The sequence below is a fragment of the Psammomys obesus genome, unplaced genomic scaffold, assembly GCF_907164565.1.
Source record: "Psammomys obesus unplaced genomic scaffold, mPsaObe1.curated_primary_1811, whole genome shotgun sequence".
Lineage (NCBI taxonomy): Eukaryota > Metazoa > Chordata > Mammalia > Rodentia > Muridae > Psammomys > Psammomys obesus.
Genome location: NW_026586173.1, coordinates 4,358,862 through 4,385,761, shown reverse-complemented (window position 1 = coordinate 4,385,761; position 26,900 = coordinate 4,358,862). Strand labels below are relative to the sequence as shown.

The 26,900-nt window shown below is 42.0% G+C and overlaps 1 protein-coding gene across 4 annotated transcripts in view; it reads left to right on the top strand.

The window, feature by feature from the left end:
- Prdm10 (PR/SET domain 10) overlaps window positions 1–26,900 on the top strand; it is a 105,246-nt gene that overhangs the window by 69,272 nt on the left and 9,074 nt on the right. For 3 of the 4 annotated variants that reach the window (XM_055601453.1, XM_055601454.1, XM_055601452.1), the window contains exons 12-20: window positions 697–1,044; window positions 2,956–3,111; window positions 7,876–8,055; window positions 8,991–9,101; window positions 10,517–10,717; window positions 10,902–11,045; window positions 11,665–11,835; window positions 12,998–13,138; window positions 14,149–14,314. In XM_055601453.1, coding sequence (XP_055457428.1) covers window positions 697–1,044; window positions 2,956–3,111; window positions 7,876–8,055; window positions 8,991–9,101; window positions 10,517–10,717; window positions 10,902–11,045; window positions 11,665–11,835; window positions 12,998–13,138; window positions 14,149–14,314 — 1,618 coding nt within the window. The remainder of the gene's footprint in view (window positions 1–696; window positions 1,045–2,955; window positions 3,112–7,875; window positions 8,056–8,990; window positions 9,102–10,516; window positions 10,718–10,901; window positions 11,046–11,664; window positions 11,836–12,997; window positions 13,139–14,148; window positions 14,315–26,900) is intronic. The other variant, XM_055601455.1, reaches the window with a different exon arrangement.

The window sequence follows — 26,900 nt, the reverse complement described above, 5'->3', positions numbered from 1 at the left end:
CTTTCAGCTCATTTTCTGAAATTGAGATCAGTAATTCACATAGCAGAAAATCCACTGATTTAATTCCTCATGCCCAAAGAAACCTCATACCTATTTCTTTCTCTGCTTCCTCAGGGGAAGGTCTACTTGCCCTTCAGTTCCTGTTATTTTGTTGTGACACATTTTAATCATGTTTCAGATTCTTTCATCAAGGACTTGTGACTGACATACTCTAGTCTCATCCATGCATGTGCCATTTACCCAAGATTTTTCTTTCAAATTTCCAGTTTTGTTCTGTTTTGTTCTGGATTTGCTTTCTTGCTTTTTTAGTTTTCTGTTGAAAACCTGTCTTGAGCAGGCTGTAGTGTCATATGCCTTTAATCCTAAAGCACTTGGGATGCAGAGGCAGGGGTATCTGTGGGTTGCAGGACAGCCAGAGCTCTATTGAGAGATCCTGTCTCCAAAGAGAAAGAGAGAGAGAGAGAAATATGTTTTGAAATTTCCATAAATCCTTTCAGTACACATATGTAGGTATAAGGTGAAACTCCAAAGCTGTGTCTCTTCAAGACAAACTTCTTTGGGCTTGCTTTAGCCTCAGCCATTCTCACCAGTCTCCTTTCCCTGTGCGTCCTTGAGTTCGGTCGGCTTCTCCAGGAAGTCTGATTGTAGGAGTCACTCTTGGTCTCCTCAGCACAGGGCTCTGTTTGTGTCTTTCAGAATGCAGCTCTTCAGCATCTGTTTATCCGGAAGTCCTTCCGGCCTTTTAAATGTCTGCAGTGTGGGAAGGCCTTCCGGGAAAAGGACAAACTGGACCAACACTTGCGCTTCCATGGGCGGGAGGGGAACTGCCCATTGACCTGTGACCTCTGTAACAAGGGCTTCCTCAGCAGTGCCTCCCTGGAGAGCCACATGAAGCTCCATTCCGACCAGAAGACTTACTCTTGCATTTTTTGCCCAGAATCTTTTGACCGCCTTGATTTGTTGAAAGATCATGTGGCCATTCATGTCAATGATGGCTACTTCACCTGCCCAACTTGTAAGAAACGGTTCCCAGATTTTATTCAGGTGAGTGTCTGTGGCTGACATTCCTGTCTGCTTCCATCTTTTGGTAAAAGAAACTTCAATTTTTGGACAACTGAGACCATCCAGCACCTGTATTTTCATCCCTTTTTTTGAAATAACTTTGCAATACTTTTCAAACTACATTTCACTTATAGAGTATTTCATTAGTTGTCCAGATCAGTGTTATTTAAATGTCTTAAGTTATATTCTAATAATAAATACCACATCTGGGGCTAGCAAGATAGCCAAGTGGGTAAAGGTGCTTGCTGCCAAGCCAGATGATCTGACTTCAATCCCTGGAACATCCTGCAAATTGTTCTCTGATCTCCATGTGCATTGTGACACACACACACACAAAATAAATATAAAAATCATCTTGAAACACCAAACCTGGTTATTTTGAAAAACTCGTTTTAAAAATCTTTGACAAATATCCATTACTTATGAAACAGCATAGAACCAGCAGCACATATTTCTTCGCTTCTGGTGGGAAACATCTCCCCACCATTCTGCTTTCCTGCCTTGCTTCTTATTAAGGCTATTTATGTTGGAAGGAAACAAAGAGGATTGGTATATAAACAAAAGAGTGTTATGCCAAGCACTGACTATCTCCTGTAGTATTGGGGCACAATTGGGGATAGAGAAATTCCAGAGTGTCCCAGATTTAGTTTTAACTGATAATATTTTTATATTCAGTAAATAATCAAATCACAATATCTCATAAAATATTATTTAAATTGCTGGGCATGGTGGTGCACACCTTTAATTCTAGCACTAGGGATGCAGAGGCTGGCGGATCTCTGCATGAGGCCAGCCTGGTCTACAGAGCTAGTTTCAGGACAGCCAAGGCTACACAAAGAAAGCAAAAACAAAAACAAAAACAAAAACAAAAAAAAGCCAAAGGGGGAAAAATACATGCACCTATTTAATCTTAGTTCTAACAATGAGAGTGTTGGGATGTTCCTCTTCACACAGTTGTTAAGGCATAATGCAATGGCAAAAGGAACACCTACTGAAGCCAGGTGCTTTAAAGGAGCAGTTTGGTGGATTTTCTCCTTAGCTTCTGTCCACAGCTTGCTTGCTTTTCTCTTTTTCCCTTTAGTGCTGGCTGTTAAAGTCAAAGCATCCCACATGCTAAGCACACGTTCACTTGAGCTTTATCCTCTTCCAAAGCTCTTTTTTGTTTATTATTTATAGCTAAGAGAGTTCAGAACCTAAGTCCTTTTCTGCTTCCCATCCCCACCTGAGTACTGGAGTTTAATCTAGGGTAAAGCTATAGAATTATCTGAAAGTAAAAGGACTATGTCCTAGTTGAGGAGGACGGAAATCAGTGTTGTTCTTATGGAGTAGCGTTGCCAATGTCATCTGATTTCTATCTTTCATTCTTCAGAACCTGACTCTTTTCTTCCAGAGCTGAGATTGAACCTAGGGCCTCGAGCGTGTGTGGCTGCAGGCAGTTGTGTTATACTGAGCTGCATCCCAGACCTGATTTTATAGGAAGATATGAAAGGATCAGCTGCTAATGAAGCCAAATTACCTCTACATATGTAGAAACAAAAATGAGGACAAATGACTTGTTTTCTGATAGGTAAAGATTTTAGCAATCTTTTAGTAAGATACATTTAAATCCAAAGCAATCCTGCTTTTAGCCTTAAAAATGAAGAAAATGGTACAAAAGATCAAGGCAGTGCTCTTTCCTTTATGCTTTAAGTCATACCTGGGAGGTTCAGATTTAAGGGGCTTTCTGGTTTGTTCTGTCTCTTTGTGAAAAGAGGCTGTGTGTGTTATTGAGGCAGTTATCCCTTGACTGGCCAGGCTGCTGAGAGTCCTCAGTGGTTCGTTGGCTCCCTCTAGCGTCATAGCCACCTCTGGTCCTTTCCTTTGGCCTGAGCATCCTCTGGTCTTTACTGCCAGGTGAAAAAGCACGTGCGAAGCTTCCACTCTGAAAAGATCTACCAGTGTACCGAGTGTGACAAGGCCTTCTGCCGCCCCGACAAGCTGAGACTACACATGCTCCGGCATTCCGACCGAAAGGACTTCCTGTGTTCCACCTGCGGAAAGCAGTTTAAGGTAGGAAGCCAACCCGTAGCCGGAGGGGACTGTCCTTCTCAGGATCAACTCAGGCTAAGGCCAAACACCTGCTTGTTTCATGGCTTTGTGCACATGTCCTAAGTGATGGTTAGCAGAACTAAATTGCTATTGTGGGAGTCCAAAGAGAGCAGTACATTTACCTACTCACAGAATCCAGAGCTCTTTCTTGTTGTTGTTGTTGTTGAATATTTATTTAGATAAGAGCCTGCAGGGAAGTCGTCTCAGCAGCAGGAGCTTCTCCAGTAGAGATGGGACCATAAAGATGTCAGAGGAGACAGGTCCAAGGGCTTGGACTACTCTGGAGAATGTAGTGATTTCAAGGTCTCTGATAAAACCTTTGGAGCTTGGCATGGAGTTCCAGTCTTCAGGAGGCTGAGGCAGAAGGGGTTTGAATTTGAAGCTAGTCTGAGCTATATAGTAAATGGCAAGCCAGTTTGTGCTACATAATGAAAACAAAAGAAAACAAAGTGAAATCTAAACCAGTAACCTGCCTGGAATTAAGAAGTGGCCAAGGGAAAGTCTGCAGGAAACTCAGATATTTGTTAGTGACGGTCACTGTTAAATATGGCTGCAGTCACTTGTCAGAGAAACTGAAAGAGGGCCACTGTGATGGTTCAGTGGGTAAAGGCACTTGCCATATGAATCTGAGTTTGATACCCAGCTCCCACGGTAAAAGGAGAGAACCTACCCCTAAAAGTTGTCCTTGCCCTTCACATCACCTTGTGCTATGTGATGTCCTTGTCACTCTAATGATCAGTAAAATTAAATAAGTAAGAAACTGGAGAAGAATCTAAAATGGATTCTTAGGAGGGGACAAGTAAGAGGTATGTTCATAAGGAATATGAACATGAAAGAGAAAAAGCTTAAGTTTTGTGGTACACCATTAGAGATTAATTATGGATTATGTTTGTAATGGCTTACAGTATATTGCCATGATTGAAATCTCTGAGGAATTCCACTATGGGCTGTGTATGGAGGTTACGAGCTGGAATTACAGTACTCAGGAGACTGACATAGGGGGATTGCCATGAGTTTGAGGCCAGCCTAGACTATGTAGCAAATTAAGGGCCAGCCTGGGTATAGAGTGAGACCTTGTCTCAACAACCAAAATGGGCTGATGAGATGGATGGATCAGTGAGCAGGGGTGCTTGCCACTGGGTTTAACACCTTGTATTTGATCCTTGAAATTCATATAGTGGAGGAAGGGAACTTATCCCACAGGTTATCTTCTGGCCTGCACATGCAAACCATGCCCTGTCCACATGCACACTGCACACGAGCACACACACAGTTTTAAAGCACCCCAATATGACCAGTATAAACTGGACTGGGGTTTTCCTACATTCTTTTCTTTCTCTTTCTCTCTTTCTCTCTTTTTTTTTTTTTGGTTCTCCCTCTTTGCCTCCCACTATCATTTTTCTTTGTTTTCTCTCCCAGACAATGTTTTCTATGTAGATCAGGCTGACCTCAAAACTTGTTATTCTCTTGCTTTTACCCCCAAGTCCTGGGATTACAGGCACACCGCACCATAGTCTCGTCTCATCTTATCTTGCTTCATTTCCTCTCTCTCTTTTCTCTTTCCCTTCCCTGCTTCCCTCTCCTTCTCTTCCCTTCTTTTCCCTTCCTTATTTCCTTATTCCTTTCCTGAGTGCGCCATACTACTCATCTACTGTAAAAATATTTTTAGCCTTTGAAGTCATTGCATTCCGCATAGTGGTCTAAGCCCTCACCTTTCCCCTTCACACTTTTCCTTTATATCTATCTATCTATCTATCTATCTATCTATCTATCTATCTATCTATCTATTTTTAGTTTTTTTTTCTTTTTTTGTTTTTGAGACAGGGTTTCTCTGTGTAGCCCTGGCTGTCCTGGACTCACTTTGCAGACCAGGCTGGCCTCTTAATTCAGAGATCTGCCTGCCTCTGCCTCCCAGTGGCCGTGCTGTGATTACAGGTGTGTGCTGCCATGCTTGTCCTAAGTTTGCTTTTTCTTTTGGGATGTGAACTGCTTAATTCTCTCATTTTGATAAGTAATGCTGACTTTACAAAGCCATGTATTATTCAATTCCCACACAATTTAACAATGATTTTCTAGTAAATTCCAAGTGAATTTCAGTAAGGTTTTATTGTATAATGAATTATAAATCTCTTGTTTTATGGACTTAGAAGCTTGAGTATACTGTAGGTGAGCCTACAACATAGATTTGTTTTTTGTTTTTGTTTTCTTTGTTGCATAGGCTAACCTCAAAATCCTGGGCTCAGGTGATTTTCCCATCTTAGCCTCCAAGTTTTGAGGATCTTCAGACACAACACTTTGGCTTTAATTTGATGCTCCATGCAGGTGTGAGCCACAGGCTCAATGTGTTGTTTAGGTTTTGTTGTTTGTTTCTGTTTTGTTTTTCTTTGGTTTTTTGTTTGTTTGTTTGTTTTTTTCCTTTTGGTTTTTCAAGACAGGGTTTCTCTATATAACCCTGACTGTCCTGGACTTGATTTGTAGAGCGGGCTGGCCTTGAACTTATAAAGATCTTCCTGCCTCTGCCTCCTGAGTGCTGAGATTAAAGATGTGCCCACCACACTCAGTTGGCATAGTTCTTAATACCAAACTTACTGTACATATTGTTTGAGTTCTTCTATATAAGTGCATAGTCTTTTTTCCCAAAACCCAGGGTGGGAGCTAGAGAGACGACTGAATGGGTAAGGGCACTTGCTGCTCTTCCAGGGGACCTAAGTTTAGTTCCCAGCACTCATACTGGACAGCGCACAGCCACCTTGTAACTTCATCTCCAGGGCTCCAGCATCCTCTTCTGGCCTCCATGGTTACCTGCACATATTCAGGATTGTTTTAGCTATCCAATTTGTTGTTGTTGTTTTTTAATGTTTTCATATGAAACTGAAAATTGTTCTTTCAAGATCTGTGAATAATTGTGTTGGAATTTTGATGGGGATTACATTGACTCTGTAGACTGCTTTTGGAAGGATGGCCATTTTTACTATATTAATCCTACCAATCCATGAGCATTGAGTAATCTTTCCATCTTCTGTTATCTTCTTCAATTTCTCTTTTACATGTTTTGAAGTGTTTATCATATAAGTCTTTAACTTGCTTGGTTAGTGGTACTCCAATATATTTTATATTATTTGAGGCTATGGTGAAGAGTGTTCTTTCTCTGATTTCTTTCTCAGTCCATTTGTCCTTTGCCTATAGGAGGGTTACTGATTTTTCTGAGTTAACTTCATATCTAGCCACTTTGCTGAAAGTGATTATCAGTTGTAGGAATTACCTGGTAGACAATGTCTATGTATACCCTGTATACTATCATATCATCTGCAGATATACTTTGACTTCTTCCCTTTCAATTTGTATCCCCTTGATCTCCTTGATCTCTTGCTCTAGCTAAGACTTCCAAGTATATATTGAGGTATGGAGAGAAAGGATAACCTTGTCTTGCTCCTAGAGATACCAATGAGCAGTGTTTTTTGATTCCTGTTATTTTTGTTATTGTGAGGTAGGGTGTGTGAAAATGAGTGAGTGAGTGTGTGTGTGTGTGTGTGTGTGTGTGTGTGTGTACATGCATTTGTTTCCCCCCTTGATTTGCCGGTTTGGAGTTATTTATTCCTTGTGTGTATGTGTGTGTGTGTGTGTGTGTGTGTGTGTGTGTGTGTGTGTTTAACACATGGTCAATCTCTTTAGATTGGAGTTTCCTCTATCACCTTTTGTAGTGTTGGATTTATAAACAGATATTGCTTAAGTTTGGTTTTATCATGGAATGTCTTATTTTCTTCGTTTATTGTTATTAAAAGTTCTGCAAGGAGAAGCCACAATAGGTAGTCTGCTACAGAGCTGGGGATGAAACTAGGGGATTGGGTGTGGAGGAGAGAAGGGAGAGTGAAGATCTGACCTTACCCACCTGCTCTGCTGACCCACTAGCTTCTCTGGCAGGCTTAGCTGATATGTTTCCAGGGAATGCCTGGGATCAACTGATGAATTGGGGGGGGGGGAAGAAGTTTAGAGGGTTTTATTGGTGTGAAGAGACAGCATGAGCAGGGCACCTCTTATAAAGGACAACATTTAATTGGGGCTGGCTTACAGTGGAGAGGTTTAGACTATTATCGTCATGGCGGGCAGCATGGTGGCATGCATGCAGGCAGAGATGGTGCAGGCAGCAGGAAGCAAATGAGCCACGAGGCCTAGCTTGAGCTTCTGAGACCTCAAAGCTGCCCCCACTAATCCTCTTCCTCCAACAAAGCCACACCTCCTAAAAGTGCCATTCCCTGTGAGACTGTAGGGCCATTTTCTTTCAAAAAATTACAGAGAGGAAGATATGTTTCATCCACTGGAGAGGGGGCTGGGCTGTAGTAGGTGATCTGCCACAAACCTGGGGATGAGACTGGAGAATGGATTTGGAAGAGAGGTGGGAGAAGTGAAGATATACAGTTAGCCTGCCTGCTTCCCTGGCTGGAGTGGTCAGTGGGTTCCCAAGGAATCAGTGTTGATTTAAAAAAAAAAAAAAATCAATTAAGGCTTGGAGAGATGGCTCAGAGGTTCAGAGCACTTGGTTGCTCTCCCAGAGGTCCTGAGTTCAATTCCTAGCAACCACATGGTGACTCATGACCATCTATAATGGGATCTCATGCAGGCAGAGCATTGTATACATAATAAATAAATAAGTCTTAAAAATTTTTTTTTCAATTAACCATTTTCTGTCTTTGCCTGTACCCTTTTAAATGAAATCTCTCCAAATAGCGAAAAGACAAGCTCCGGGAGCACATGCAGAGGATGCATAACCCGGAAAGGGAGGCCAAGAAAGCGGACCGCATCAGCCGATCCAAGACCTTCAAACCCCGCATCACCTCCACAGACTACGACAGCTTCACGTTCAAGTGCCGCCTGTGCATGATGGGCTTCCGGAGACGAGGCATGCTGGTCAGTGTGGGAAGAGCTGCTCCAGATCCTCCCATTGGCAGTGAGCCTTGCCAAATTAGATCTGTGGAAGTGTCAGCTAGAGGCTAGGGGAGAAGAAAAGCAATCAGTCCCCAATTTGGGCTTCTTTTCTTTCTGTCTCCCTTTGCCCTTCTGAACCACTTTTTGGATGACCTTTTGAAAGGCAGTCTGCATGCCCTTACCTTTTCCCCTTTTGATGCTAGGAACCTGGGGTCCTGCACCTATTTGCTGTGTGCTGTCCCAGGAAGCTACATACCTAGACTTCTACCTTTTCATTATGTGTTTTTCTTTACCTTGACCTCATTTTGTTTTCCTCCTCTCATCTGTTTAATGTCCTTTCTGATGATGTCTTTATTTCCTACCTACTGTTCCTTATTAGTGTCATCGTTGTCCAGTTAGGAAACAGTGACATAAGGAAACTTCCTTTCAAAGCAGGGAGTGTGGTCCCAGATTAGGGGAAACATCAGGACAATTTATTGCTTTCTCCTGACTCAGACCATGTATTTCTGCTAAGGTGGTTAGAAAATCTTAGCAGTTAAAATTTAGAACCTTACTTTGTATCCACTCAGCAGTCTCAGTAAGACAATTTAAAAGTGAAAGCCAGGTTTGCATCAGCATAATTCATCAGGAAAGTTTTTTTTTTTTTTTTTCTCTAATGGTTCTCCTTTTAGACAGAGACTCTAGGTGACCGACTCACCTTTGATTATTTGTTTAATGATTTACTCACTCCTGTTGACAGAGTCCACGGACACTTTGGTGTCCAGTGTCTTGTCAGGCTAGCTCTGGGCAAAGACCTTACTGTTTTGAGCATTTGCTTCAGAGTTAACTTTCAGCCCTCATTCCCAGAGGCTTTGGTTTAACTTGGGTTTGTAATGGCTCGCTCCCTACGTGTGTGTCTGTCTTTCTCTCTTTTCCAGGTAAATCACTTATCAAAGAGGCATCCAGACATGAAGATAGAAGAGGTGCCTGAGTTAACCCTACCCATCATAAAACCCAACCGCGATTACTTCTGTCAGTACTGTGATAAGGTAGGAACAAAACCTTCCTCCTGGCCGGGCTGCGCTGGGCCAGCCTGGTCTACAGAGCAAGTTCTAGGACAGCCAAAGCTAAAGAGAAACCCTGCCTTGAATGAATGAATGAATGAATGAATGAATGAATGAATAAATAAATAAATAAGTGTGTCGGGCGGGCAGTGGTGGTGCATGCCTTTGATCCTAGTGCTCAGGAGGCAGATGCAGGTGGATCTCTGAGCTCGAGGATAGCCAGGGCTACACAGAGAAACCCTGACTCAAAAAAAAAAAAAAAAAAACCCAACAATGAAAAAAACCCAGTGGATGAATGGATGGATAGAACGACAAAAAAAGATAGACAAGCTATAATGTTAAAAATATTAAATGTAAGCTTTTTGAGGAATTCATTGACTTTGCTTTCCTATTGTCCCATCTGTGACTTTTACAATAGAGAATATTAATTACCTAGAATATGAATTTATTTGACACTTCCAAACTCAAAATAGTCTGTCAGCTTGCAAGTTATGTGGTAGATAAAAGGTTTGTCGCAGAATTCTCAGCTTGTACTGTTGCAGTTACATAAAAAGACCAGGGCTGCTGACTGTGGTGTGTACCTTTTAAACTTTTGGTAAGGGGTGTTTTTTATAATTACTATCTTAAATTTATACAGGAAATTCAAGGCAATTGTGTAGCATATTTATATTAGATTCTAACTTTTACTCACACCCATAGCCCTAGGTTTTTGTTGGTTGGTTGGTTGGTTTTGGATAGGATCTTGCTGTGTAGCTCAGACTGGCCTTGCAGTTGCAATCCTCCTGCCCTTCCCTCTTGAGAACTAGGATTATCGGTATAGATCACAACAGCTCTATTTTTTCTGTTTTTTTAGCTAGGGTTTCTCTGTGTAGCCTTGGCTGTCCTAGACTCGCTTTGTAGACCAGACTAACCTGGAACTCATAGAGTTCCACATGCCTCTGCCTCCCTGAGTTCTGGGATTACAGGAGTGTGCCATCACACCTGGTTTTTTTTTGTTGTTGTTGTTTTTCCTTTCAAGACAGAGTTTCTCTGTGCAATAGAGCCCTGACTGACCTGGAACTCACTTGTAGACCAGGCTGGCCGCTGCCTGGTGCCCCCTTGTCTAGCAGCCCTTCTTATTCTAAGACAGGGTTCTGCTCTGTAGATCACACTACATTAGACTTACTGAGAAGTCCAAGATGGCATTCAACTAGATGTCTCCTGCTACAGTCTCTTGAGAGCTGAGATTACAGGGATGTCCCACCACATACCGTGGCGTGTTGATATGTTTTATTTTGGGCAATATTGATACATTTTTCTCCTTTTCTTAAGAATGAATAAGAATGAAATTTCTTATTTTGCTTTCAGCAAGAAAGTAGAACTTTACATTGCTTTCATGGCCAAATATTTTAAACTTACAGGTTTATAAGAGTGCCAGCAAGCGCAAAGCCCATATTCTGAAGAACCACCCAGGAGCTGAACTCCCACCAAGCATTCGGAAACTTCGTCCTGCTGGCCCTGGAGAGCCTGACCCTATGCTGAGCACCCACACCCAGCTGACTGGTACCATTGCCACCCCTCCTGTCTGCTGCCCACACTGCTCCAAGCAGTATAGCAGCAAGGTATGGCACTGGCTCTGACCAAGCATGACATCCGAACCTTTACAAAACGAGGATTCCTTAATAGATAGCTTTCTCATCCAGGGATCCTGCATGGTCTTGCCATCTAGCACAGGTTGGCTTTAAACTTACCCCTTTTATGCTTTAGCTGCAGTAATTGTTTCTTTACTTTTCCTTCATTTTTCAGACTAAGATGGTCCAACACATTCGAAAGAAACACCCAGAGTATGCCCAGCTTCCCAACACCATCCACACGCCATTGACGACAGCTGTGATCAGTGCCACCCCAGCTGTCTTAACGACAGATAGTGCCACTGGAGAGACTGTAGTGGTGAGTGGATATCTAGGAAGAGCATTTTTGGGTTTTGTTTTTTAAGATTTATTTATTTGTTGTGTATACAGTGTTCTGCCTGCATGTACAGCTGCATGCCAGAAGATGGCATCAGATATCACTATAGATGGTTGTGAGCCACCATGTGCTTGCTGGGAATTGAACTTAGGACCTTTGGAAGAGCGGCCAATGCTCTTAACCTCTGAGTCATCTCTCCAGCCCAGCAAGAGCGTTTCGTTCCCTTTAGTGCCCATCCTCTCTTAAAAAACAAACAAACAAACAAACAAACAATAAAGCCATGCCAATCATTTATTAATTGGTGCAGATAGGGCTACGTCCCTCAGCCTGATTCTTACAGCATTGTGCTTATGCTTGGGTCTCCTTGCCAATGCTTTCCAAATCTCCCTGCCAAAGGAGAAGCAGGAAACTTCTAATCTTTCCTTCACAGTGATGATATCAGCAGCTCTGAGCAGATCCACTGGGTGAGAGTCAGGCCCTTAGGCCAGACTGTATTTCCTTGATGCACCCTGTGCCAAACTGTATTGTAGCAGGATTTAAGAGCACTGAAATTGCTACAGTGTATTTACTAATATGTTCTGTGATTTCTTTTTTCTTCTAGACAACAGATCTTCTAACTCAGGCAATGACAGAACTGTCCCAGACCTTAACAACCGATTACCGAACACCTCAGGGGGACTACCAGAGGATTCAGTATATCCCTGTGTCTCAGTCCACATCTGGGCTGCAGCAGCCTCAACACATACAGCTGCAAGTGGTGCAGGTGGCTCCGGTACTGTGACATTTAGTTCTCTTCATCGTTGTAGACTCTGTAGTACAAGTGGTACTACAACATGGTAGCAAGAGTCAGCAAAAGCATCCTGGGCTCTATGTGAGGCGTAGCTGTGTAGACGTTCTGAGTCTGAGACGTTAGGACAAATCATCTCCACTGCCTTCTTCTTTCTGCCCCTCACGATGGCTCTGGACTGAGAAGAAGGCCTCATCTCCTGTGCACACAGCCAGCCCACACTGCTCTAGTGACACTTCTTCCTGAGGTGGTGTTTGGTATCCTCACTGACTATTTCATAATGAGCAAATTTGAAAAACACCTACACGGGCATGGAATAATTCATTCCAGTGAGAGGTTTTAGGGAGTAATTTTGACTCAGTCTTCATTATCAGTTAGTACCGTTAGTATATGTTATTATATCTACTAAAATATATTCTGTCTGATGTTTGTGGCGGTCAGAAGATCCTTTGGAACTGGAATTACAGGTGTTGTAAGGTATGGGTTCTGGGAACCGAACCTGGGTCCTCTGGAAGAGCAACAAGGTCTCTTATTTACTTAGCCATCTCCCTAGCCCCAGTCAGCTCTGCTTGGAATAGAGCTATTACTGTGTTCGTCTGTCAGACAATGACTGAGTCATGCTTGCTCATTGTGAACTAAAGAAGGATGTCTCTCCGAACTGATATTGCCTTCAGTTACACTTGTGAGGAAGTGGGCTTAAGACATAAGTGAACATTAGTCTTAAAATAATTTAGTCTCTAAAAATTAAAACCAATGACGTTTTAAGTATTGGAAATGGGTAGTTATCACTGTCACCCCATCATCCACCACTCCTTACTTGATTTATTTATTTTGCTTTTTCGTTTTAAGATGAGATCTCACTTGTCTGGCCTGCTGCTTGCTAATAGATCAGGCTGGCCTCAAACTCAGAGAGATCCACTTGCCTACGCTTCCTCAGTGCTGGATTAAAGACATGCAGCACCATGCCTGACTTTGATTTATTGTTTTGAAAGCAGGGTCTTACCACCTGGCCCCAGCGAACCTCAAACTCACTTTCGTCTGCTAGGGGATATTATTTTTAGGCAGACTTTCTCCTTGGGGGTGGGGGGTCTCTTTTAACCTCGGTTAGTACGGATTTGGTTTGGAACCAGTTCTTTCTTCCTTCCAGGCCACTTCTCCACATCAGTCCCAGCAGTCCACCGTGGATGTTGGACAACTGCATGATCCTCAGACCTACACACAGCATGCCATCCAGGTGCAGCACATCCAGGTCACAGAGCCCACTGCCGCGGCTCCAGCACCACCCCAGGTCTGTCTCTCCAGAGACAACACAGAGAGTTAAGGTGACACCAGCAACTGCCGGGTTAACAACGGTGAACTTACTATCTTGGGCCATCGAGCTGATGTCACTATATGTGTACTTTATCAGTTTTACTGTTGCCCCCACTTTTTATGTCATTATTGCAAACGTTCTTGCATTAAGTTACTGGCTTCCCCATGGAGCTCCATGGTGAAAGATCCTAAAAACAAAACAAAACCCCAGGCTTTCCATTCTATAACAGGAGTTCTCAGCTGTTTCTGTGACTTGGAATAATGACTGTGGAATAAGGTTGAGCCTGTCACTTGGTTGAAAAGGGAGATAAGGAAATTCAGAGGAGGGAGCAATTCTGGTTAGCTGGGAATCAAGGACATTTTTGTCCTTAAGTTTTTGAGTTCGTTCTTGAAGGGGTATTATATGTTTGGCTTGGCATTGAGGAAAGGCATTATGTTCTAAATAATGTTTTGAGTACAAAAGGAGATACGAAGTTATAACAGATTTATAAGAAAATGTTATTCTGCTTAGGAGCAGGAAGTGATATTTGGAAAGTAGTTAGGACTATGGAAAACCTTGAGTTGCAGGTGGTGGAGTATGGACTTGTCATGGAATTGGGGGTCAGCCTCTCCACCAGAGACCTGGTGTGCTCCTCTTCTTAGCTCTGTTCTGGGTAGATTGGCCAAGGCAGCTCAATGAGAGCCATGACTTCTGGGCTGTGTTTCCACACACAAATGGTTACTTTTATGACCAGATAAGCTATTTCACCTTTTTTTGGTTTAAGCTTATCTAATGTAAACAATTACATACTTCCACTCATTTGCCTTTCTGGCAATTTAATTGAAATTAATTGTTTTAATGTTTTGTAGATCACCCTTTGAAAACAATATAGAGTGTAAGAGCTGATTGTTTTTCATTGATTCTAGTCTTATTTAAAATATTACTTATGCATCTCAAGCATACTAGAATTTCTCAATTTTCTCCTTTTTTCTATTCTATCTCCCTAGGTAGCTGGGCAGCCATTGAGCCCCTCTGCTCAGCAGGCACAACAAGGGCTTAGCCCCTCCCATATCCAAGGCAGTTCTTCTGCACAAGGGCAGGCTCTACAGCAGCAGCAGAACTCTGTACAGCACACATACCTCCCCAACGCGTGGAGCTCCTTCCGCGGTTATTGTAAGGAGAATGGGACAGTCCTTGAGTGGGGAAGTCTCTGGCCGTGTGTCTTAATTTCATCAGCTTTGGAATAGGTTTTTGGATTGCCATATTAGTTGCTCATTTTCAGTACTCTATGGTATGTGCATTTGAATGTGTTTCCTAGCAAAAGCCAGGGCAGTGTTTTGATCTCATAATGCTAGTTTTATATTTTCAGAGATGTTAAGTATGTTATTGGAAGATGTGAAGCAGTGACTTAAGGTGTGGAAAAAATGGAAAAAGGATATATTGATGATAATGTTTCATCCCTTTTACCAATATTTTTGTTTTATATTGGCAATAAAACCCAGGGTCTCATTAAATGCTCATGTATGTAATAGTCACTATGCTTAACCTTGGGTATTTGTGTTTTAGTTGCTTTTCTATTGAAAACACCGTGACCAAGACAACTTATATAAGAAAGTGTTTAATTTGGGCTTATAGTTGCAGAGGGTTAGAATCCATGACCATCAAGGTAGGGAGCATGGCAGTAGACAGGCACCTGCTGGAACAGTAGCTGAGAGCCTGCATGTGAAAGCATAACCACGAGGCAGATACAGCTAACTGCGAATGGCATAGGCTTCTGAAACCTCAAAACCTTTCCCCCATGACACACCTCCTCCAACAAGGACACACCTCCTAATTCTTTCCAAATAGTTCTACCAACTGAGGACTGACTATTCACATATGTGAGCCTATTATTGCCATTCTCATTCAGACCACCATAATAAGTTAAGGTTAACATTGACTATTTCATTAAGTAACCTCATACAATTTCATTCAGATCTTGTATGTTAGGAATGATTCTAATCCAGGCATATCAAAATCAGTATTTTTAAAAAATCTGTGATATAAGTACAGAGATTATTTGCATTTTATACACAAGGCAATGTACATACAATAACTTGTCCAACTAGTTAACAGAAGATTGAAATCTGAGAGTTCTGGCTTCAGAGCTTACATGCTAAATCACTTCAGGTAACAAAGAGGTTGATCTATATGAGTAATGTCTTCTGGTTCTGACATGCTCCAGTAGCATGAACAGATTGGCTGTCAGAGGTGAGAATTGATAACTTTTTGCTTGATGCTCTGTAGTTTCTCCTGGGGAAACATGAACAAACTTCTGTTCACCCCAGATAGGCACTGACAACAGCTCAAACAAATGATTTCACCCAACTGTAGCTTAGCGAACCAGTGAGTTTGCTGGGATTTTCTGCAGGAGAATGGCTAAGCAGTTACATATAGATGACTCAGAAGCAGCCCCCATTACCAAAATGCTGGTTTCAGTATGGGTGATGATTCACAAAAGTTGAATTCCAGGAACCCCACTCAGTTTGTAGTCAGCTCTATGGAGAGAATCACCAGGAATTTTCACTGCTTTTATAACTGGGAGGAGAGGCCCTGTGAGCCTTGTAACAACCATACTTCTTTTCCTTGGCTTTCCAAATCTTTTGAGTCTCTCTGGCTTCACCAGAAGAGAGGAAATGGCAACACAACACTTTTGTTGTGTTTGGCCTTTGGCCAGCTCTCACACTTTTTCTACCCCATTTCTACCATGTTTCCTGATATTGGAGAGGATGATAGAGATGTCTGATTATTTTCTTTCATTAATGGCTGAGCCACTGGATTACTGTGACAGACACTAGTAGTCATTTATTCTTAGGAGTTTGACCAGGAAGGATTCACTGCAGGAACCAGCAGCAACTGCAAAAAAGCAATTTCCCTCCACCTCTGAGGCTAACAGCAGTAGAAATATTTGGACATAAACACAAATGTTTAAAAAGCATTTTGACAGACACATCACATCTGTTTATACACTTACTTCTCCACTTGGGTTTATGACCTCCCCAGTCACAATTTTCCTGCATTATAATCTCCGACAGAAGTTTCTTCCAGCGCAATGGGCCATAAATGCAGTCAGAACAGCAAAAGCTAGCTAGCAGAGTACGAGCTTCCAACCTTATTCCAGCCAAAACTTTCCCATGCCCTAGAGCGAAGAAGTGCAGTATTTTAAGGAATAGGGTCATACCACCTGCTTTTGGCATGCAAGCAGCAGTATTGGCAATACCCTTGTGGTTTGCCAGTCTCTAGGGACCTCCCTGGCACACAACTTATACTGGGCTTTTATTCAATAATCAATAGCTCCCAGGAAATGCCTTTCTCCACCCATATAGCTTGTCTTCAATCAGACTCTTCAACTGCTGCTTTTAATATTCTTGAAGATATTTTTCTAAATCTGTGCCATACTCTAGGTTGGCTTTATATAATATGATGTATTTTACAGAAGGTGTGCAGGAGCTCTAAAAGCTGATACTGTCTACTCCAAGCAAGTACTTATTGGTCTTGAGTGACTAAGGGGATACTAAGGAGAAACATTATAAAGGTCTAATATAGTATGAAAAATTTCATTCCCAGACGTGGCCAACGTAGAGGCAGCCAGCAGCCATAGTGCTAGCCTGTCAGAACAGGAAAGCCAGCTCAGTGACAGGCACAGAAGGTTAGAGTGGGGTCCAGCTCCCCACTTAGGCCTGAGTCTAAGAACCACTAAGACTGTTGGGGCTGAGAAGCCCATATAGCAGCATAACCCCTGGAAATGAGGGTGGGAAAGGCCTTTGTGGGTTGCCACTGAGATGGGAAATCACTGTGTAAATCCACGGAGGGCAGATGGAGTAGTGTCCTCCTCCTTGATGCAGCTGTACCCAACACGTCTGGCTAAGTGGATATTCTCCACACACACTATACTTTCTTTCAGGGAACAATTTATGTAGCATATTTTACATAGGTAGCTGTTTCCCTTAGAATAAGCTTAATCTTTTTCTTCCTCCTCCTCCTCCTCTTCCTTGTATTCCTCCTTAATCATTTATGTCTTCTGTGAACAATTGTTGTGGCTTTTAAGCCTTCCAGACTCACTAACACTAGCTTGGTTTACTGTTAACTTTTCCCCTACGAGTGCCGCCTTGACACAAATCTTTCTGCATTTTGCATTTGAGTGACCCAACAGGTTCCTTTGTCTTCTTTGCTCTTCTTCCATGCCCTCTTGATTGCTTTTGTACTTTACAAACCTGATGGGTCTGCTGGACTAAGGCATTCAGATTTGCCAGAGCCTCTCCTTCATCAAAGTCACATCTTGGTATGGGAAACAGCAAAGCCACTGTAATTCCATACCAGTCCCAGAGTTCATGCTGAATTAACTTCTTTTTTATTTTTTCCTTGAAAGCCTCAACTATTTTTTATTTTTATTTTTTGAGATTCTTTTTATTATTATTTATTTATTATAATTTATTCACTTTGTTTCCTGGCTGTGGCCCCCTCCCTCCTTTCCTCTCAATCCCACTCTTCCACCCTCTTTTCCCATATGTCCCTCCACTGACAAGTTTTCTTCCCCATCTGTCTGACCCTAGCCTATCACATCTCATCAGGGCTGGTTGCATTGTCTTCCTCTGTGGTCTGGTAAGGCTGTACCCTCCAGAGGGAAGTGATCAGAGAGTTTGCCACTGAGTTCATGCCAGAGACAGCCCCTGCTCCCCTTACTAGGGAGCCCAGTTGGAGACTGAGTCTATGGGCTACATCTGAGCAGGGGTTTTAGGTCCTCTCCATGCATGGTCCTTGGTTGGGGATTCAATCTCTGCAGGGCCCCAGGGCACAGGTTTTTTTTTTGTTGTTGTTGTTGTTTTGTTGTTGTTGTTCTGTTGGTCTCCTTATGGAGCTCCTGTCCCCTCCAGGTCTTTCTATCTCCCCCTTCTTTCATAAAATTCCATACCCTCTGCCCAACGTTTGGCTTTAAGTCTCAGCCTTTGCTTTGATACCTTGATCAATAGAGTCTTTCAGAGGCCCTCTGTGGTAAGCTCCTGTCCTATTTCCTGTCTTCTTCTGCTTCCGATGTCTATTGCGTTTGCCCTTCTGAATGAGGATTGAGCATCTTCCCTAGGGTCTTCCTTGTTATCTAGCTTCTTTAGGAGTATAGATTTTAGTAAGTTTAGCCTATATTATATGGCTGATAACCACTTATGAATGAGTATATACCATGTATATTTTTCTGCTTCTGGGATACCTCACTCAGGATCTTCTTTTCTAGTTCCATCAATTTGCCTTTAGATTTCATGATTTCCTAGTTTTTAATTGCTGAGTAGTATTCCATTGTGTAAATGTACCACAATTTCTATATCTATTCCTCTACTGAAGGACATCTAGGTTGTTTCCAGATTCTGGCTATTACGAATAGAGCTGCTACAAACATGGTTGAGCAAATGTCCTTGTTGTATACGTGAGTATCTTTTGTATATATGCCTAGTAGTGGTATGGCTGGATCTTGAGGTAGCACTATTCCTAATTTTTTGAAAAAGCACCAGACTGATTTCTGAAGTGTCTATACAAGTTTATATTCCCACCAGCAATGGTGGAGGGTTCCCCTTTCTCCACATCCTCTCCAGCATGTATTGTCACTTGAGTTTTTGATCTTAGCTATTCTGATGGGTGTAAGGTGAAATCTCAGGGTTGTTTTGATTTGCATCTCCCTGATGCAAAAGGACGTTGAATTTAAAATTTAAGTGTTTTTCTACCATTCGATATTCCTCTATTGAGAATTTTTTGTTTAGCTCTGTACCTCATTTTTAAATTAAGTTTTTAATTTTTTATATTAATTACAATTTATTCATTTTGTATCCCAGCTGTAGCCCCCTCCCTCATTCCTTTCCCATCCAATCCTCCCTCCCTCATCTCCTCCCATGCCCCTGTAAGTCCACTGATAGGAGAGGTCCTCCTCCCCTTTCATCTGATCCTAGCTTATTAGGTCTGATCAGGACTGGTTGCTTTGTCCTCCTCTGTGGCCTGACAAGGCTGTCCCCCATCAGGGGGAAGTGATCAAAGAGCCCGCCATTGAGTCCATGTCAGCGACAGTCCCTGTTCCCCTTACTAGGAAACCCACTTGGAGACTGAGCTGCCATGGGCTACATTTGAGCAGGGGTTCTAGGTAATATCCATGAGTGGTCCTTGTTTGGAGTATCAGTCTCAGAAAAGACCCCTGTGCCCAGATTTTTTGGTTCTGTTGCTCTCCTTGTGGAGCTCCTGTTCTCTCCAGGTCTTACTATCTCCCCCTTCTTTCCTAAGATTCTCTGCACTCTGCTCAAAGTTTGGTTATGAGTCTGAGCATCTGCTTTGATGCACTGCTGGGTAGAGTCTTTCAGAGGCCCTCTGTGGTAGGCTCCTGTCCTGTTTCCTGTTTTCTCCTTCTTCCAATGTCCATCCTGTTTGTCTTTCTGAGTAAGGATTGATCATCTTACCCAGGGTCCTCCTTCTTTCTTAGCTCCTTTAGGTGTACAGATTTTAGTATGTTTATCTTATATGTTGTCCTCCTTCTTGTTTAGCTTCTTTAGGTGTACAGATTTTAGTATGTTTATCGTATATGTCTAATATCCACTTATAAGTGAGTATTTACCATGTGTGTCTTTCTGCTTCTGGGATCCTCACTCAGGATGATCTTTTCTAGATCCCACCATTTGCTTGCAAATTTCATGATTTCCTTGTTTCTAGTTGCTAAGTAGTATTCCATTGAGTAAATGTACTATAATTTCTGTATCTATTCCTCCATTGAGGGACATCTGGCTTGTTCCCAGGTTCTGGTTATTACAAATAAAGCTGCTATGAACATGGTTAAACAAATGTCCTCGCTGTGTACTTGATCATCTTTTGGGTATATGCCTAGTAGTGGTATGGCTGGATCTTGAGGAAGCGCTATTTCTAATTGTCTGAGAAGGCACCAGATTGATTTCCAAAGTGGTTGAACAAGTTTACATTCCCACCAGCAATGGAGGAGGGTTCTCCTTTCTTCACATCCTCTCCAGCATGTGTTGTCAATTGAGTTTTTGATCTTAGCCATTCTGATGTGTACCCATTTTTTAATTGGATTATTTGATTTGTTGCTGTTTAACTTCTTGAGTTCTTTATATGTACTGGATATTAGCCCTCTGTCAGATAAAGGGTTAGTGAAGATTCTTTCCCAATCTGTAGGCAGTTGTTTTGTTTTGATGACAGTGTCCTTTGCTTTACAGAAGCTTTTCAGTTTTATGAGGTCCCATTTATTGGTTGTTGATCTTAGAGCCTGAGCTGTTGGTGTTCTGCTCAGAAAGTTGTCTCCTGAACCAATGTGTTCCACTTTTTCTTCTAACACATTTAGTGTCTCTGGTTTTATGTTGAGGTCTTTGATCCACTTGGATTTTAGTTTTATGCAGGGTGATAAATATGGATCTGTTTGCATTTTTCTACATGTAGACATACAGTTAGACCAGCACCATTTGTTGAAGATACTATCTTTTTTTTCCCATTGTATTGTTTTGGTTTCTTTGTCAAAAATCAAGTATCCGTAGGTGTGAGGGGTTTATTTTTGGGTCTTCTATTTGATTCCACTGATCCTCCAGGCTGTTTCTTGGCTGGTACCATGCAGTTTTTATTTCTATTGCTCTATAGTACAGCTTGAGATCAGGGATGGAGATACTTCCAGAAGATCTATTATTATACAGGATTGTTTTAGCAAATCTGGGTTGTTTTTTTTTTTCATATGAAGTTGAGAATTGTTTCTTCAAGTTCTGTAAAGAATTATGCTGGTATTTTGATGGGAATTGCATTGAATCTGTAGATTGCTGTTGGTAGGATGACCATTTTCACTATGTTAATCCTACCGATCCATAAGCAAGGGAGATCTTTCCATCTTCTGATATCTTCTTCTGAATTAACTTCTTGACTCTCTGAATAAGTGAATGTGTCCCAGTGAACTGAACATCAAGCTCTACTTCTCATACTCAATTTCTCATACAGTAATAACTGTCCTTCTGCTATTGTCCTCTGGTTCCTAATAGTGACAGGAACCCCAACCAGTGGGCCAAGTGTCTCTGATGGCTTGTATGAGCCAGGCTATGAGAGACCCATTTCCTTTGTCTTGTCTTGAATTATTCAGCTTTGTCTAAAGGAAGGATGGATAGTGTTATTACATATTTTCTCTGTGTGTTTAGGGCCCAGACTGATCTCACTGTTCGCACATCCCACGGTTCCTTGAACCAGACTGAGATAGGCACTTTCATTCCTTTCTTAGTCAAGTTCAGAGGCAGAGTAATTCTTGGTCATCATAGCTTCCTGTACAGGCCGTTATTAAGCCTACCTGTCCACATGCTGAAGCACAGGTTTTCTCTTCCTCTGTATGAAAGGTCAGACCTGAGGACTCTTCTATTACTTCATCTTTCTCTCTTCCTTCTTGCTGTCTTAATTCTTCTCCTGGGCTCTACGTTTTTGGATTCTCTTTTGCATGTATTCCATCAGCTATAAAATACGGCAAGCCAACACCTCCTTCTCATCCTCCCCTTTTCCCATTTCCCACAAAATCAGAAGTGAATGCTCGTGCTTTCCCCATTGAAATTCTGCCCTGACATGGGAAAGTTCCTTCTGGGAAGTCAGCTCAGCCTCAGCTAAACCTTGTTGCTTAGAGCGAAAAACATACAACAGCTGTCACTACCTGTTTATACCCTTATCCCAAACTTGTTACTTTTGGGGACTGTAATTTGTTGTCAAATACATCAGCTATTTGCAGGAGGGGAGATTCCTGTACTCTTGTGGTAGAGCTCATTTATTAGCAAGATATACAACTTCACACCATGTAGAGGAAGGTGGCCACCCTGGGATCTACTCTCCCTCACCCCCCAAGATGCACCACTCTCAAACAGCTGGGCTTTGGAGTTTATATATATATATATATATATATATTCATATATATTCATATATATTCATATATATTCATATATATTCATATATATTATATAATAAATATATAATTTTAATAGCAGAGAGGGAGGCACACCATCCCATATGTCATAGGAAAAGATGGCCATATTGGGGTTGCTCCCACATGTGCACAACCCTTACTTGGATCAGCCTCAGTCACATTGACCATTTTGATGCAGCCACTTTTTGTTTTGTTTTTTTGAGACAAGGTTTCACTGTTTTAGCCCTGGCTGTCCTGGAACTCACTCTGTAAACGAGGCTGGCCTCGAACTCACAGAGATCCACCTGTCTCTGCCTCCCGAGTGCTGGGATTAAAGGTATGTGACACTGCACCCTGCGATGCAGTCACTCTTCTCAACTCATCTCTGGTTCTTTCAATCCCTGTTCAGGTGCCAGTTGTATTGTGTGACTTTTCTGGGAAAAATGTGAGGAATTGTCTATTTACCTCAGATAGGGCACTAATAGACAAAAATTTTTTACACTCAAGTCTAGTTTGGTGAACCCATGAGTATACTGGAGTTGCCTACAGGAGTATGGATGAAGGGTTACTTACAGTTAACACAGGTTACTTACAGGTGACATGGAGGCAGCTTTGTCATCCTAGAGGCAGCTCCAGCATGGATGATGACTCATGAGAGCAACATCTTTGGAGCTCCTGTCCTAATTTGCAGTTAATTCCATGGAGGCTCTCCTCTCTACCATTTGTTTGCTGCTTTCCTAGCATAGGGTGGCTTTGGGAGTCTTGTAACTTCTAAGGTTCCAGGACCTGCTGAACTTCTTGGACTTCCTGAGCTCTATAGGATTCTTTGGCTCCTTGTCCTTGTTGTCTTGTGAGCCTCCCTCTCTTTTCCCTGGAAGACATAGCTATACAACAGTTGACATGAGGGCCTTGGGTATTAGATGGCAGGCATGAGAGCTTTATCACCACACATGGGGAGGGATCAGGAGTCCAGATGACAGACATCAACAGTAGAAAGTTGGAGAACTAGAGGCCAATGGAGAAAGGCTTGCTCATCTTCTTCTTTCTTTTAGACAGGGTCTTACCTTGTGGTCCTGGAACTTTCTATATAGACCAGGCTGGCCTGACCTCCAGGTCTGCCTGCCACTTCTGTCTGTCCTTAGTGCTGGAATTACAGGCACGCACTCCCACATTTGTCCCTTCCATTAGTGGCTTATTTGGGGGCCTGTCTTTGTCCTGATCATCCTTGTCTCTGTTTTACAGCTTTGGCACAAAGTCAAGACAAACTTCACTGTTTATGTTTCCAGTCTTTTCAGTGAAACATGGGTGAGGACTATGAGGATGAGGACTAATTCTAGTTTCTGTCAGGATAAGACATTTACACACAGTCAATGCCAGTAGAACCTGGCAGATAGACTGATATTTATACTCAATTTAAGGAAGTGAAATTATATATATATATATATATATATATATATATATATATATATCTACAGTAATCATAGTGTAACTCAGCATTCTAACTTGAAAAAAATACTCTGAAATTCTATTTGGCTTCAGCAGTTCCCAAGTCCTGCCCAGCGTTGTCCTACCTTTCTTCCCCACCCCAAACTAGGTAGTTTACCCCATTACATCCTTTTGCTCTAAACATTTAGTATGTATCCAAAATGAAATGATTGAGCATCGTGGTGCACGCCTATAACTGGAGAGCTTAGAAGGAGGACGAGGTGACTCAATCATTCAAGGTCATCCTCGGCTACATAGCAAGCTTGAGGACAGCCTGGGCTACATGAGACCTTGTCTCCAAAAACAAGTAAAGGAGATTGGGGAACTGTCTTAATGGGTAAGAATACTTGCTACACAAGTACTAAGATCTAAGTTCAAATCACAAGTACCCAAATAAAAGCTGGGCATGCCTGCTAATGGCTATTGTCCTAGTTAGCAGTAGATACAGGCAGATTGCTGGAGCCTAGTGAAAAGGTGAGTTTCAAATACACACACACACACACACACACACACACACACACACACACATGCACACACTATAAACACTAGAAAAAAAAATAAATAAGAAAAATGCTACTAAGACATTTTGTTTGTTTTTTGGTGCACAAAGCCTTGCATATACTGAGTACCTGCTCTATTACTGAACTAAATTATATATATATATATCATGCTGTTGCTATTATTCAGCCTAACAATAAATGGAAATAATTCTTTTAATATCTTCACATACAGTTTCACTATCCAGTCAGTCTCCATATTTCTTTGATTGTCTAAGAAAGGTTTTTAAAATTCTTATTTGAGCTGGGTTCTGAGTAAGGGCCATTTCCCGCAGCTGACTGAATCCCTGGAGTTTTTCTTCACAAGGCCTCATTCTCTCTTGCAGCTGGTTTGTCTGTGGTGAAGAAACTGGTCCCATGTCTTGTAGTTTCCACACTCTGGATTTTGCTGGTGGCATCTTTGTGTTATTGTTTCATGAACCTTGTATATATTTCCTATAGACTGGCAACTAGATCTAGACTCTTAATCAGGGTTAGGTTCTTTTCTCCCAGGATGCTCAGCTGCTGTTGGGGTTGGGCTGCTTTTCTTTCTCTGCTGTTAGAATACACTAGTGTTTTTTCTCTAGCTTCCTTGTCTCATCAGGACTTGCAGTGTTGTGATACTCTAATTCGGTTCTCTCATTCCTACTCATGAATTAGGTAGAAACGTTTTATAAAGAAGGGGGAAAACTGTGCCCGGTTTGGTAGGTCGCACCTGTAACCTCAGCCTGTAATCTTAGCACGGAGAATCAGGAGGATTGCCAGTCCAAGCAGGGCTACATAGATACTATTACAAACAAACAGATGGACATACAACACTATGATGCCTTTAGTCACAGAGGCAAGGGTATCTTTGTGAATTTGAAACCAGCCTGGTCAACATAGTTAGCTGAGGTCAGACAGCTACATAGTGAAACCACATCACAAAGTAAGTGATAGAAATCATGCGGGTGAGAGTTACATAGCGGGTTCACAAATCACCCATGTGACTGAGTCTATGTGGGAGGTTTATTAGGGGAAGGGGCAGAAGAAGGGGTGGCAGAGACCTTCTCTGGAAGAGGCAGGAGAGAGGAGGAGCTTTGAGTTCTTTTATAAGGTGACCCAGAGCATGCGCAGGTAGTCAGCGGGTGGTCTTTTAGGTGGCCTCAGAGATGCCAGATAACTAGTTCGTCAGGTCCCTTGGGGCTGGCCGTAGAGATGCCTGCTTATGGATCCCAACAATAACAACAAAAGCAAAGAAAGGGGGCTGGAGAGATGCTGAGAGGTTAAGAGCACTGGCTGCTCTTCCAGAGGTCCTCAGTTCAATTCCCAGCAACCACATGGTGGCTCATAGTCATCTATAATGAGATTTGGCGCCCTCTTCTGGCCTACAGGCGTACATGCAGGCAAAATACTGCATACTAAATAAGTAAATAAATAATTTTTTTTCTTTTTAAGGAAAGCAAAATAAGAAAGAAAAAAAGTTATCGTAGTCATAAAATTACCCTAAGATACAGTTTGTATAGGAAAACAGAATATTTTCTGGTTTTTCATATAGTAAGTCAGTTTCCTTGTGTTGTATTATCCAAGATGGCTATTGTGTGTGTGTCTTAGTGTCATTTTGTACTCATGATACTTACATACGTAATACATGACGTGCTTGAACCTGCTGCATTTCCCATCCTTATGGATGTTCAGGCAACCTCATCTCTGGCTGTTCACCCTGGCGCCTGCGTCTTTCACATGTGACCCTTTCTTGTCACAATATCCCTGGCTTACCTTCTGTCTCTGCCCAGAGCTGGCATCAGTCAATCTCATCTTTCATCCATTTTGGTGGGAATGTTGCTTAGAGACTGTCAGCAGGGCACCAGCATGAATTTTGTTTCTAACTTGCTTCAATAATGCTGGTTATTCAGTTGTGATCAGTAGGCACCTGTAGATACATTTGTGCCATGAATTCAAATCTCCGTATAAAAGATGAAAATACTAAGCCAGAAAAAGTAACTTTTATAACTCATTTCATGGTTTAAAAAGTTTTAGCATTTGTCTTTGTGAGTATTTGGAAGCCACTTTTGAGTGAGGCAACATTGGTTGTTTCTTGTATGGTCTTGAATGTACTAGTCTCTTCACACTCAAGAATTATTGTTAGAGGTCCATTCATTCAAGAAATCACATCAGGCGGGACAGTGGTGGCACACACCTTTAACCCCAACACTCAGGCAGAGGCAGAGGCAGAGGCAGGCTGATCTCTAAATTCAAGGCCAGCCTAGTTTACAGAGCTAGTTCCAGGACTGTCAGGGCTACACAGATAAACACCTGTCTTTAAAAACAAACAACAACAACAACAACAAAAAAAACAAAACAAAAACAAAAAGGGGCAGATAAAGAAACCACACCATTGTAAGATCTTGCAAATGTGGAAAACCTTGGGAACTGTTTCTTTGGGAATGTGAGCACTAGTGGGTTTAGATAGTCTCCAGGTTAGAACTTAGGATCTTTTTTCTTTTGTTTTTTTGGTCCCAAAATCTTAGGCAAGCCTCGAACACACTATGTAGCCCAGGCTGGGGATATAGCTCAGCTGGTAGCATTCAGGACTTCCTGGGTTTAATCCATAGTACAACATAAAATGGGCATGGCACCACATGTCTGTAATCTCAGGGGGTGGGAGGCAGGAAAACCAGAAGTTCAAGGTCATTCTCAGCTACATAGTAAGTTTGAGGTTATCCTGGGATACATGAAATGCTATCTTAAAAAAAAAAATGTGATCCTCCTATGTTAGTCTCCTGAGTGATTGGGTTATAGACCTGTGTCACCAGGCCCG